The following is a 14,621-nucleotide window of genomic DNA, read 5'->3' as shown; positions in this document are numbered from 1 at the left end:
TCCAAGCCCTGTGTGGAGCCCCACACGGGGCTCAATCTCATGATCCTTGGATCACAACCCTGAGAATCACGACCTGAGCCAAAATCAAGAGTCAGAGGCGTAACCAAATGAGCCACCCAGGCGCCTCAACAATGACTTTTAAAATATGAGCACATAGCATTGTCAAGAAGAAAATAACAATTCCTTAATGTTACCTAATACCAGTCCTCACATTTCCCTGATTGCTCCATGAATCTCTTTTGTAGTGGGTTAGTTTGAGCCAAGATCAAAACGAGAGCCATTCATTGTATTTGGTTGATAAAGTCCTTACATTTCATTTAAGCTACAGTAATCCTCTTCTTACTTTTTTAGGTTTTGGTCTTGCCGCTTACTTTTCAAAGCAACGTGGTCACTGTTCCAGAAATCTCCCCTCTCTGGATCTGGCTGCTTGAATCCCAGTGGTGATGTATCACAGGTTCCTCTGCCCGATGAGCACTTTTCTATTATCATCAGACCCATCCTCCTAGCTGCATCCAACGCTACTGGCCATTTTCTCCTCCTTGAGATACTCTCCTTTTGCTAACACAGCTCCTGACCCTTCTTCCAAGTCTCTGGACAATCCTCTTTGGTGTTGCATAGTTTGCTCCTCTTCCACCCACACCTGAAACACTAATGGTTCCTCGGGCCCCTGGCTGGACCCTTGGCTTTTCTGTTTACCTGCTCTCCCTAGTTCCGTGGCTTTTAGTGCCATGAAGACACTGTAAGACTCACACCATTTTCCCTCTGGCCCAGTCCTCTCCTGAGCTCCAGATCACTTCTGTGAAGACTTACTTGATAGGTCTGCTCAGCTCTCCCACCAGCATCTCGAACTCAACCCGTGCTAAAGGAACTCTGGATTTCTGGCTTCCCAGACAGGTTCTCCCTCTGAGTGAACAGCTGCACCCCCACCCAGCCACTGGAGCCTGGATGCTGGAGTCTTCCTTGATTCCTGCCTCTCTCTCGCTTCTTCTATGCAGCCCATCAGGGTCTGTCATCATACCTCTCAATTACACACGCCTACGCCAGCCTTGTCTGCAACCCAGTCCCAGCCATTGTCACCTTGATCTGGGACACTGATCTGGTCTTCTTACTTTCTCCTTCCATTCCAGACCTTCTTCAATCAGTTCTCCACATGGCCCAAAGTCATGCTTTCGAAACATACATCAGATAATGTAGCTCTGCTGACTGAACCACGGGAATATGTCTCCAGTGCACTTGAAATGGAATTCCTGCCTGCACTCCTGTGCTTCTGTGGTTCTCCAGCCACAAAAAGCCTCTTGGGTCATAGTCCTGCCCATCTCTCTGAACGAATATTCTCCTTACTACGCATCATAGCTGGTGCCTTCTTTCCCTTTAGCTGCAGTCAACACAGTACCTCCTCGGAGAGGCCTTCGGGGTCCCCCGAATCTGAAAGGGCTCCCTCCTATTATTCTCTTGGTCTCCTTCAGTGCACTGAGCATAAATATACTGACCGCTAAATATTAGCTGTCCGCTCCACTGGACCACAGTCAGTCTCACCTTTGCATGAATGGTGAGCTTGTGGAGAACGGGCCCCTATTCCAGCTGCACGACTGGGCTGACAGCTAACCAGCCAGGCTCTCAGAGCCCTCCCAAGCAGCAGCAGAACACTGGGTGCTGTGAGGATTAATTATGCAGAATGTGAACTGCAGGGCCCGTGGCTAGATTTTTAAATATCACTTTTAAAACATGGGCATAAAATTCATCCATAGTAATATGCACACATTCTAAGTGACAACACTCTGATCAAGATAAGGAATATTTCTCTCACCCCAGAAATGCCCCCTTGCTCCCTTTCAGTCAACCCCCAGACTCACAGCAACCACTGTTGGTAGCTGGATTTTCTTTTTTAAGATTAAAGAGAATATTTTTAGTAATCTCGACACCCAATGTGGAGCTTGAACTCACAACCCTGAGATCAAGGGTCACACACTTCACCGTCTGAGCCAGCCAGGCCACCCTGGTAGCTGGATTTTCATATGCTGTCCAGGCAAGGTCAGCGGAGTGTTCTAAAATATTCCAGCCAGTCCCCATATCTTGACAACATTGTTTTCACCAGTGAGATCCATTTCTAATATCAGTGTGCTCTCTGGCCCAGCCTCTGGGGTTGATGGGAAATAAAAGAAGCTGAAGCCCTGTGGTGGCCAGGATGAGAGAATTGCTCTGCTGGCTAAATGGGGCCGATAACCTCCACCCTCACCTCTCCCAGGGTGGATTCCATCAGAGTAGCTGTCCACTCCTAGAGCTGAACTAACACCTAGCTAACATCACACCATTGGTGCTCAAATTCAGATGCTACAGCAGAGTAGAACCAGGGGAACAGGCTGGGCAAAAGGGATAGAGTCTGGTTGATGTCCTGTGGGCCGCAAGGCCCAATCCAGCAGACATAGACCACATTCGAACAGTCTTCTCTGACCACCTGACACCTCATTTGAGAGCCGCCTCTGACCCCTGCTGCCCCCTTTCCCAATGAGGGTCATATCAGGAGCTTCTCTGAGACATGAAAGGAGAAACAGCCCCTAAAATGCATGGCCAAGTCTGCCCGTTTCTCTTGGAAGCCCCCAGGCTTTCCACCTTCCTGGAGTCCAGGGATTCCTCCTCCTGGGTTCAGTTCTTGTGGTCATCCTTCCTGAAGTCTCTCTCTGGGACACCCCGGGAACTATGATGGGGTGAGGGGAGGTCTCAACTCTCCACAAGTGCCCCCCTCTAATCTCCATCCTTCTCCTGAGCACACGGTGCAGCATGTAGTAGGTCCTCAAAAAATATTCCTTGATGGAAAACTGCTTGCCTGGCTCTCACCCGATCCTTTCATTGAGCTTATGATGTGGGTAGAAATTAGGAAGACTCTGTCACAGATGAGGAAATGAAGCTGAGGGTGGGTGTCTGCCCCACCAGCCTGCTGGTGCTTCCAGGACAGGGTTGCTGGTGCTTCCCTCTTATCACCCCACAAACACACGCACGTATGCCTGCACACTCTGGGCCTACCTGCTGAATTGCATGGTGGCAGCTAAGACTTGGTATCTTTGTAAAATGGGGCATGATGTTCTCCGTCTGTCAGTACAGGCTCACTCTTCACCTTTCTTCATTCTGCACTGATCAGTGGAGGCCGACCTTCCCCAAGGCTGCAGCTTTCACCAGGTTCTGGAATCTTCCCTAGTTCCCTCGGGTGGTAAAAGCTTCTTGCTGCTGCTAGCCCTGACTGCTTCACCAGCCTTTCTTGGTTCCTTTAACTCTGCCCACCACTTTGTAAAAGTCCCTTCCTCAAACCCTTTTCAATTACCCTTTAAATATGCCATCTGTTTCGATCCAGGGCCCCGATGGCTACGAGAATTGATATCAGAATAGCCCTGGGAAATAGATCCTTGGATGCGATGCTGACATCTGAAATTGGGCTGCCCACACATCTTGATTAGTGCTCGAACAGCCTCCTTGACAGGGGGTAATGGACAATGGTAATTGAGGCATGTGGCGGCATCATAGCCACTGACTTCAGGGCCAGTGGTGGCAAGAGATGGACAGGGAAGATGTTGGGAGATCAAGTATCTCTGGCACTTAGTCACCATGGTGACAGTAGTGATTACAGACTGGAGTGGCCTTCTGACTCTACATCTGATTGCCCTAGGAAACATACACAAAGAAAAAAACAGATTGAAAACCTTAAACTGGGCTACGCTAGGGAAAAAATTTCTCAGTATTTGCCTGGAGGCAATGAGAGGCGATGGGGTGCATTCTGAGGAAAATCAGCATCCCTTGTGAGGCAACTTTCCAAGTGAAGTCACTGAATGACTTTTATGCCAGGAAAGGCTGGTTTCCTCAGAATGAAGGCAGGGCATTCCGCCCTCACCAACAGGGAAGATTCAGGGTATGTTGGGGGTTCAAAATTCTACCCAAATATCCCATCCCATGCCTGAGGGTCCTATTCCTTCTGAACCAGTGCTCTTCCCTCAGCATAAGATACTTGGTGGGATTGCCCATCTCACTGGCTCTGCAACCCTGGGGTTTTGACAGGGCCTGGGCTTGGTTCTCTGCTACATCTGTGCTGTCACTACCAGAGAGCAGAGATTCCTTCAGAATCACCCTGGAGGCTTTCTGAATTTCCTCTCTTGCATTAAGTCATGAGTTCAAGGCTTTCAATCTGTTCTTAGCCCCATAGGATCCAAGGGCCCATAGACCCTGTGTCTGTAAATTAATTGGAAGAGTCCTCCCACTAATTTCCTTTTTTTTTTAAATTTTTAAAATTTATTTATGATAGTCACAGAGAGAGAGAGGGGCAGAGACACAGGCGGAGGGAGAAGCAGGCTCCATGCACCGGGAGCCCCACGTGGGATTCGATCCCGGGTCTCCAGGATCGCGCCCTGGGCCAAAGGCAGGCGCCAAACCGCTGCGCCACCCAGGGATCCCCTCCCACTAATTTCCTGACTGGGAAGTGTGGAGGTGCCAAATGGAGGTGTGGAAAAGCCAAATGGAAGCCCCTGAAGAGCGACGTCACCACCGTTAAAGTAGGCAGCAATGCTGTTTTCCTAAGGGAATTTCAGAAATTAGTAACACCATTAAAGATCTAAAATATGCAGAGACTGTCATTCCTATCAAGACTGTTTACCTCATCTCGCTGGTGCAAAAACCAGCTGGGTCTGGGGAATGACTACAGATTAGGTATGATGCCAATTGCTGTGGTTCTACACATGAGATCTTTACTGGAACAAATCAACACATCTCCTGGTCTGGTGTACACCTTTGACCCCAAATGCTTTCTTTTCTATTCCACTAAATAAAGGTAGTCAGAAGTCATCTACCTTTGTATAGCAGAGACAGCAGCACATTTTCCCCTCCACCACCCCAGAGCTTTGTCTATTTTGCGGATAATATAGTCTGAAGTGACAAGAATCATCTTGATATAGTTCAGAACACTATGCTGGCTCATTATATTAATTAGATTTTGGTAACTGGGCCTAGTGAGCAGGAAATTGGGAGCACTTTAGATTCTTGGTAGAACATATATATGCCAAGGGAAGGGAGATAAATCTCACAAAAATTCAGAGGCACGTCATGTCAGTGAACTTTCTAGGGTATCAGGTGATCTGGGGCATGTCAGGATATCTACTGTAAAACAAGACAAGTCACTGGATCTTATACTGCCCACTGCAAAGAAAGGGGCAAAATGTTTCATGGGACTCTGGATTCCATTTGGCTGTGCTGTTCTACCCATTTACTGAGAAACTGTAAGACTGCCAACTTTCAAGTAAGGCTTGTATAGGTGCTGTATAGATGCTGTATAGACAAGCTCCAACAGGAAAGTTGCAAGACTGTTACAGACCTTTAGGGTTTTGGATTAATTTGTGTTCACTTCTACCAATAACAGTGTCCACTTAAAAACAGCTCCTGGCTCACAACTGGACATGGTGGAGGCTGAATGCCTGACTGTGGACACCAAGTGACTCATGTCACCAGAAATGGATATTATCTGATCTAGCTAATCAAAACACTGGACATGCATGGTAGCATTCTATTATTAGATGGTATATATGAGATCAGATCTGAGCAAGTCCAGAAGGCACAGGGAAATTGCATGAGCAAGTGGCTCAAATTCCCATGATAACTCCTCTTATGGCTTCACTGCTTCTCCCTCAGGTTGGGGAAGCTGCTATGACCAGTTTGCATGGAGGAAAAAACAGAGACATGATTTCCAAATGAGTCTGCTTGGTATGTAAGCACCAGCCACAAGTGGACAACTGCTGCATTAAAGCAACACTCAGGGTGTCTCTAAAAGACAGCGCTGAAGGGATAACCTCTCAGAGTATCAGGGTAGAACTTCTGGTTCTATCGACTGTCCATTCTGCACAGAAGATGGCCTGAGGTGCAGACCTACACTGATTCATGAGCAGTGGCGAAGAAGTTTGCTGACTGGTCAGAAATCTGAAAATGACAAGGTTGGGAGATTGGTGGTGAGGTCTAAGGGAGAAATATATGGATGGACTTCTTGAAATGGGCACAGGTGGGGAAGCTATTTCTAACCCACACAAATGCCCTGAGAGGGCATCCATTACGAAGACGGCTGTCAATAATCAAGCGGATGAGACACATTCTGTAGATGCCAACTTCTTTCCCCAGCTACCTGGGTTCTTACTCAATGGGCCCACATACAAAGTGGCCATGGTGGCAGGGATGGGGGCTATAGTTAAGCTTAATAACCTCCCAAAGATGTCCTAATTCTTGGGATCGGTGAATGTATTTTATATGGCAAAGGTGAATTTAGGTAGTAGAATTAAGGTTGCTAATCAGTTAACTGGTAAACTAGGGAAGAGTATCCTGCATTATCTGGATGGGTCCAATGTAATCACAAGGGTCTTTGAATGTGGAAGCAGGAGGTAGTCTGTGTCAGGGTGGTGTGGGAAAGGACTGGCTTGAAGATGGAAGGACATGTGCTAAGGAATGCAGGCAGCCTCCAGAAGCAAGAAAAATAGATTCTCCTCTAGGGACTTCAGAAAGGAATGCAATCTTGCTGACATCGTGGTTTTAGCCCAGTAAGACTTATGTCAAGCTTCTGACCTCCAGAACATAAGATAATAAATTTGTGCCTGAAGCTGTTAAATTTGTGGTAATTTATTATAGCAGCCATAGAAAACTAATACACACAGGCTCAACACCTTTCCCTCACCTAATCTGATGGGCAGTACCGCTGCTGAGCACCCTGGCTTCCAGCAGCAACCACCAAGCTGAGTTTCCTATGTGGCACCATTCCCCAGGGCAATGGTTCTCAAAGTGTAAATTAGGAACTCGTGGGGGTTCTCCAAAATTCTTTCAGGACTTCTTTCCTATTAATACTAAAGCATTCTTTGCCTATTTCATTGTCATTCTTTCACGAGTTTATAGTGGAATTTTCCAGAGGGCTCACATATGTACAACAGATTAAATGCTGAAGCAGATTTGACAATCTGTCTTGTATTAAGCCAAATCTCTTTGAGAAATTTGCAAAAATGTTAAGTAATGCTGCTCTCACAGTTTTCGTTGTGAAAGTTAATTTTCATGCAAAACTTTATATTTGTATTAACATGTAATAGATTTATTTTAAATGAATATTTTAAAGCTTAATTTCTAGTCCAGCAAAATAAATATAAGCCCCACAAAAACCTTTATAATTTTGGAGTATAATATTTCAGTAATTTTCAAGAATGTAAAGGATTTCTGAGACCAAAACTTTGAGAACCTCTGTTCTAAGGGGACCATCTAGCTATCCATTGGCAGGTTGATTACACTAACTCCTTCTTTTATGAAGGGAACAGTTACTTATTAGCTCATGGTAATAAATATTTATTTCTGAAATGAACTTCCCTTCCCTGCTTGCAAGGCTTCAGCCAGGACCATCATCTCTGGACTCTCTAGAAGGCCTTATTCATCACTCTGCTACCTCACATGTTGCCTAACTTCATTTTATGGTGAGAGGCATAAAGCAATGGTCTTAATGCACTGGACTTACAATGTGCCCTGTCACTAAGAAACAGTTGAATGGATAGGATAGTGTTACAGCTGGGAGATACCACTCTGTAAGGTGAGGTTGACAGGTAGTATGCAGTATGTCCTTTAAATCAGTGGCCAATAACTGGGTCTACCTCTCGTAGCCAGAATGCAGAGGCCCAGGGACCAAGGGGTAGTGATGGGAGTGGCTCCTCTCAGTATTATCCCAAATAACTTACTGGAGGAATTTTGGCTCCCCATCCCCTCAACTTTGTGTTCAGTAGGTCTTTGGTGCCTAAAGGAGGAATACTTCTTCCAGGGAACACCTTTGCGGTTCCTTCAGATTGGAAGGAGTCTTCCCTTGGGTCATTTTGAGTCCTGTCTGTTACTCAACCCAAAGCCAGAGAGGGGGGTCAACTGTACCAGAAAGTGTGATCAATCTAGATAACCAGAAGGAACATGGGGGATGGGCAGGAAGGCTATATCTGGAATCCAGGGGATTTACTGGGTGCCTCTTGGATCTCCCACATCCAGTAATGGCCATCAATGGGAAATTTGGCAACCCAACAAATCTTAGGCCAAGAAGAACCTGAATTGCACAGGAGTAAAGGCTTAGGACATCCCACCAGGTAAAGAACCCAACCAGCCAGAGAACTGGCAGCTGGTTAAGAGGGACATAGAAGGGGGTGGTGGAAGGAGGGTGCCATTGAGTGCTAAATGAAGCCTTGTGACCAGCTGCAGAAAGGGATGCTATGGTGGGTTCTGGTCTTGTAATTCTGCACCCTATGCTCCATCTTACTGAAAGAGCCCTGGGGATGACTGAAGGAAGACAAGAATATGGTAAGTATGACAAGGAGGTGGTGGCTGATGAGACCATTTTTCCTGTTGGGGATGAGCTTTCCTTCCATTTTTAAAAGATTGAGGTGAAACTCACATAACATAAAATGAGCCATTTTAAAGTGAATGATCAGTGGCACTTTGTACCTTCACAATGTTGAGCAACCAGCACCACAAACGACTTCCAAAACTTCTCATCACCCCAAGGAGAAATTCTGTAATCATTAAGCAATAGGGACATGAGTTTTTCATCTGCAGGATGGGTGGGTGATGGAGGGGCAAAAGGAAGGGCTCTGTTCAGAAATATGTCCCCTAAATCCACTCTCCTCTTGCTCCATTTACTGCAAGGCTGACCTTTGGGAATGGAACTCAGTAAAGTTACTCAGGAGCCTTCCCTTCTGGCTTTTGGATGAGTTTGGCCAAGGGGAGGCACCAGCAGGGTCAAAGACAGAGTATTTATCCCACCTCCCTGCCTGGCAGGGACGATACTCTACTTCCTATGGCTATGGCTCCAGCAGGACACTCCCCCCCGCCCCCCCCCCCCCCCCCCCCCCCCGCCGTCCCATAGTAATGGCTCCCTCCTCTTGTTCAGGGCTAGGGGTTAGAACAGCTTCACTGTAGTGTGAGCCCCTTAGGCCTCATTCCTGGTAGGTTCCCTTAACCCTGCCCACACCTCTGTAAAGAATCCTGTAGTTGAAGGCTCTTCAATATCCCTTTGAGTGTACCATCGGTTTCTTGTTAGGACATCGAGACTGATACAGGAATGGATGCTATGGTTCTGCCCTACAGTCCTTTTGGTACTGACCACTCCAGACTCCCAGGCTGAGCAAACAAGATGCCTTTTCCAGGCAGCCCAGGGTTCCAGGGGTGCCTGGGGTGTGTGCCAAGGCCCCACTGCCCTCTGGTGGTCAGTTCCTGGAAATGCACCTCAGGATCCGACCTCCACTGAACTGAGCCCACTGGACACCCGCACTGTGCTGACCCCGACACACCTGGGCACTTTGATCCACAGTCACTGTCCTCACTTTACAGGTGACAGAACCTTCCCATTGTCCTTAGGATAAACCAAAATCTAACCGAGGACTGCAAGGTCCCGGCTTTACCTCCCTTCTTGCCACTCTGACCCAGCCAAACGGGCCTTTCCTCAGATCCTAGGGTCTTTCCAAGTGCAGCTCCCAATGAGAATATTCAGGAACTCTGAAACATTCTTCAGCTGGTTAACCTCAGCTCATTCTCTAGTCCTTTCCTAAGATGACCTAGGACAGTCCTCCCTTCCCCCCACCCCTTCATTCACAAACATTGGGTTTTTCCTGGTGTGTCCACGTTTGATTGCTGCTGCTCCCTCCCCAGGAGGCTGAAGGCACTCAAGGGCCCCGGGCGTCCTGCTTTGCTCACTGCTCAACCTCCAGTGCCTGACACAGTCATAACCATGCCAGCAACTGACATGGATTAAATATTTCTCTGTGCCAGCCATTGAACTAAGTCCTTCAAGGCCTCCAGACCACCCTCCTTCCCAAAGTCCTGGTCCCTAGGAAGCAACCCTCAACTCTATAAAAACTCACACAGATTTATTAGAATATGAAAAAGATTCCGTTTCTTCTGTACAGGCGGCAGAGCAGCAGCAGCTGTGGTGGCTTTGAACATGGTTGTCAATGTCACCCTTGCACGGTGACTCCTGCCCAAAACAGCACTTGCATGGAGAGAAGGGAGAAAGATGAGCACCCACTGCCCAGTCCGCTGGGAAGAGGGACACTCTGACTATTGCACAATCCTGGGGAAGGACAGACACCGATAGGACTGGGCCTGGCCATGGTGGCAGTGGGGTGGGAGTGTGTGCCTGTGCACAAAGGCCTCTGGGGGCCCAGGACTCTGCCCACCCACCAGCCCTGGTGGGGTGAGTGATCCTCGGGGAAGCCTTCTCCCCTAAGGACTGGCTTCACAGCAAGCTGGGTGAGGTGCACATAAGAGGTCCAGGGACCAAGGGGGTGGAGGGGGATGAGAGAAAGAACAGGCCAGCAGGAACTGAGGGTCAGGCCCAAGAGCACAGAAGGGGCCAGGAGGCCCAGCAACAATGAGTTAGAGAGAATCATGAATTGGAGTGGGAGAGGTCACTTCTAAAATCATAGCTTTGGGGCCACGGTTAATAGCCCAGGAGGGAGAGGACCAATTTGGGGGAGTGTTGGGAAGACAGGCACAGATGAGGAGGAGTAATTCTCTGGAGTAGGAGGGCCAGAGCTCTGTTAAACCAGGGGTTTTTAAAATGTTTTAAAAACAGGAATGCCCTCTGTGCAAATTGAATCATACATGGAGTGTGAACAAACAAAACAGATAAAAAGGCAGCACTTTCTGGAGCCTCTGACAGTAGCCCCCCTGGTGGGCCCAGGGGTCCTTACTTGGGACAGTTTGGAAAACTAAGTCATATCACTGTCCAAAGTGCCCCAGCTCCAGTCAGAGAAGCTCAGAGATGCCCTCAGTCTGCAGCTCTGAGTAAAGACAGGTCAGGGGGGCTGGCCAGGGGGACAGAGATGGCAGGAGGGAGGGTGGGCCTGCCATGTGTCACCAATCCCTACCCCAGACACCCAGTCCCCCAGTCTTTCTGCTGTTAATGTAGGGTCTGGCCGAGGCCAAGAGAGGTCTTGATTCCTTCCCTTTCCAGGCAGGACCAAGGCTGAGCCAGAGGCTCTTTGGTTAGGAACTAAGATTGGCTTGAATGAGGAGGAGGATGGAGTAGGCGGCAGGCCTCCGAGGGCTGGGAATCTCAGAGGCTCTCGGCCGGGGTTTGGGAAAGAGCCTGAATCGGGAAGGGGCAGGTCTGCCTCACAGCCCAACAGTTCTGCCAGATGGATTGGGAAGGCAGTTCTGGTGGGAGGGAGGGTGCTTCCCAGGAGGCAGGGGGAAGCCGTGCTGCGGTGGGGGCTGTGGGCCCAGCTGCCATGCGGTTGGGGGAGGGGCAGGGCCAATCCAGGTCAGGAAAGATGAAGGGAGCCCCCAGTTCCCCCAGCAGCCCCTGCTCTGGTGGGAGAGTCTGTGGTGGGATGGGCACTGCCCACTGACCCCAGTGCTACTGCCCCTTGGGGATGAAAGGCTCTCCCTCCCCAGGCTCAGGGTGGGGACCTGGGTCACTGAGGCAGCGCTGTATCCTCTGGGAGCTGGGGCTGTCATTTGGCCCAGGGGTGAAGACATCATCGGTGCCTGGGGAAGAGGGCTCCTTGGTCCGCATCACAATGCCCCCATCATCCTCCTCGTCCTCTTCCACCACCCTGGCTGGATCTCGGTTCAGCCCCAAGACTTTGCCCTTCAGCTCCTCATTCACCAGGTCCACGGACTCAGGCGACTGCGGGGAGGCTGGGTCGATGGTGATAACAGGCAAGTCGGCCTTCGGCTCATAGGCCAGTGGGTCTGGGGACGAAGAGTGAGGCACAAGCTGGCTTCTGCCCCTGCCCAGCACTTGCCCCACTGTGGCATGTGCCAGCAGCTCCCACAGAACCTTCTAGTGAGTGTGGCAATGCTTCCATGTTTCAGATTACTCCACATGGGCTATATGAGCCCTTACCAGACAGTTTTTCCCCCTCACACTGAAGTTCCAAAGGTCAGGCTGTGTTCCTCTCCTCAGAACAGGGCCTCCACAGAGGACCCTCCCCAGACCAAGAATTAGAGCTCTTCCTAAGGTACCAGCTGCCCTAGGGCCCAGGCCCCCACATATTGGATATCCCAAGACCCTTCTGGCCTCCCTGCCTGGCACCAAACCCCCTCACAGTCCTCTCTGTAAGCTGGAGGGAGCACCTCTGTCCCTGGGGAGGACAGCAGGGCCATTCCTCTGCCCTTTTGAGGGGACCCCCAACTCCAACCAATATAGAAGGAGCTCAGGGCTTAGGAGGAGGTCAGAGGGAGAAGCCTGTCCTCCCCCCAACGACTCTCTGAGGCCCAATCCTGTTGGGAGTCTCATCCTCAGGAGACAGTGGCACGGACTGCCCAGCTTTGAGGCCCCTCTCCTGGCACCCTGTGGCCTGTCTTACCTGAGCCAATGCGGGCCCTTGACATGGTGGGTGAGTCCAGCTTGTGGGCTGGCACCGTCAGGTAGTTGTTGATCTGGCAAGAGAAAAGGGCAGCGGGGGATGAGCATGGGCAGCCCTGGGGATGGCACCTGAAGCTGGTGGCCACACCCTCCGTTGGCATGTTCAGGTGCCTGCTCCCTCCTTGGCAGTTCCTCATTAGGTTCTTGGTCTGTCTCCCTGGTGCCAGTGATGAGGCCATGCTGGAGCTTCAGGGGTTCCTGAAGGCTCAGCCCAGCCTCTGTCAAGCTATGCAATCTCCGGAGCAGCCTTCAACTGTCCTGTCGTCTCCCACAGTGACACTGCCCCAGTCTCTTCTCCAGCCCACACTCACCCCAGAGGTCCAGACCCGTAAAGTCAGCTCAGGAATAGACATCTGGCCCCCAACTGGCCCCCAGGTATCTCAGCACAGTATGTTGAAACAGCTCAGATTCTGATCATCTCTTAAGACCGTGTTCCATCCTCGGCACTCCCTATTGCAATCACCACTCCCTACACCCCAATCAGAAGGTGAGAGAATGACCCCTCTTTCCTCTTACCGCAGCCCCACCTCAAACTGGTGACCAAATCTGGCTAGCTCCACCTTCTAAATGTCCCTTGAATGTATCCACTCCTTTCCATCCCACCTCCCACTACCCTCCCCACCCCCTCCCAACTAATCCAGGCCACCCTCTACCCCTTCCCATGTCATCCCAGTCTCAGTCTTCGTGACTCTTCATGTCCTTGGAATAAAGCCCAAAGCCTGACACCGTTAACTCAGTTTCTACAACGGGCCTTGTTCTGTGACTGGGACCTTATGCACACAGCCTGGGCCTCCCTCTGCCCATACTCCCTTCAGCCTGGCTCTGTTCCTAAGCTTACCCGACTACTGCCCTGTTCAGAGTGCTCAGGGCCCTTGCACTTCCTGTCCTGCCTGGGCTGCTGCATGAGAAGCTCTGCAAGGGAGGGACTGGGTTGATTCACTGCTGGATCCACAGAGGCTACTCTGCTGCTCAGCATTTAGGTACCACTCAAAAAAAAAAAAATGTTCCTGAGCAAATGAACATGAATGCATGTAAGCCTTCCTTGCATTGTTATTTGGGGAAGCTCCCTTCTTCCTTGGCCTTAGTGTTTTGTTTTGTTTTGTTTTTACCAGAAAATAAGAAGTTAAGCACATGGATAGACTCAGATGCCTAAGGATGCAGCAAATGGGCACTGGCCTCTTTGCCCTGAGTGGGGAGGAGGTGGAGGAGGAGGCAGCTTCTGGAACCTGCCCTGGAGCTCAGTCTTCAAAACAAGTAGAGAAGTCCAAAGAAACTGCAGTGGCTCTCTCTGCAAAGGGACTTGATGGTTGGGCTATAGGAAGAAAAAGAACCCAGACTCCCAGGGAAAGGCAGGAGCCAGCTCCAGTCCCAGACACACCTTCTGCTCTAGCTGCCGGGCCTTCTGTCTGCGGAGCAGCATCTGGTTCCAGGCCTCCTCGTAGGGATCTGCCACCAGTGTGTGTCTGTTGTAGGATCGCAGCTGTGGGAGGAACAGCTGTCAGGCCCCGGAAGCTGGGCCTGACGGGGCCAGGAAGGCTCTGCACCTGTGTGGGGCAGGGCTGGAGCAGAGGGGCTCCTCTGCTGTAGGGCACCCGGCAGGGAGCTGCCCCTCACCCGCTGCCTTGTCTTCTGTAAGTTGTTCCTCAGGATTTTGCGGATCTCCTCCTCCTTGTCCTTGGACAGTGCCGGCAGGATGCGCTCAGCAGGCAGAGACTTGGGGTGGATGTTCCTGTAAAACAGGCCACAGGTTAGGTCCCCCAGAAAACTCCTGTGACCCTGGAGCCTGCTGTCCTAGGCCAGGAAGTCATCCCAGGGATGGCATGCGTGGGTGGTCATCTGTGGCCCTGCAGCTCTCTCGGCCATCTTGCTGGGACAACAGAGGGGCCTGCCACTGCCCCTCCCCCCGGCCCGCTGGGTGGCCTGCCAGGTTGGTGTGGACTGGGTCGGTGTGGGGGTATGGAAGCTGCCAGCATTGGCCATCAGCACTCACTGCATAGAGACAGTAGAGACGGCAGAAGGGATCTTGCCCATGCCACCGCTCTCCACCAGCTCAATTGCCTGCTTCATCTCCATCTTGTGGTAGAAGGCGATGAGCTGGGGTTCCTTGGAGCGCTCCCCTGCTATCAGACACTTCTTCACATATTTCTTGTTAAACCGGTTGAGCCTGGTGGGAGGAGGGAGATGCGTGTAGGCAGCTCCTCAGGGTGGGGAGACACCCAGG

General features: G+C 50.5%; 1 protein-coding gene and 1 long non-coding RNA gene across 2 annotated transcripts in view; one reads left to right on the top strand and one right to left on the bottom strand.

Moving 5' to 3' along the window:
• The first annotated feature begins 351 nt into the window (after positions 1 to 351).
• Positions 352 to 6,625, top strand: LOC140597980 (uncharacterized). The gene is made up of 3 exons (XR_012000092.1): positions 352 to 3,488; positions 4,289 to 4,535; positions 5,665 to 6,625. It is a non-coding gene; the product is annotated as an uncharacterized lncRNA (long non-coding RNA).
• Positions 6,626 to 9,876: 3,251 nt separating this feature from the next.
• Positions 9,877 to 14,621, bottom strand: part of SLC9A1 (solute carrier family 9 member A1) — a 48,520-nt gene continuing 43,775 nt past the window's right edge. The window contains exons 8-12 of the mRNA XM_026014345.2: positions 14,391 to 14,564; positions 14,015 to 14,129; positions 13,779 to 13,880; positions 12,342 to 12,414; positions 9,877 to 11,724 (exon numbers count right to left, since the gene is read on the bottom strand). Of these exons, the coding sequence (XP_025870130.1) occupies positions 11,387 to 11,724; positions 12,342 to 12,414; positions 13,779 to 13,880; positions 14,015 to 14,129; positions 14,391 to 14,564 (802 nt within the window). The 3' untranslated portion in view covers positions 9,877 to 11,386. The remainder of the gene's footprint in view (positions 11,725 to 12,341; positions 12,415 to 13,778; positions 13,881 to 14,014; positions 14,130 to 14,390; positions 14,565 to 14,621) is intronic.

Source organism: Vulpes vulpes, chromosome 2, assembly GCF_048418805.1.
Source record: "Vulpes vulpes isolate BD-2025 chromosome 2, VulVul3, whole genome shotgun sequence".
Taxonomy (NCBI): Eukaryota; Metazoa; Chordata; class Mammalia; order Carnivora; family Canidae; genus Vulpes; species Vulpes vulpes.
Note: the sequence above shows the minus strand (reverse complement) of the source record. Positions and strands in the feature narration are given on the sequence as shown.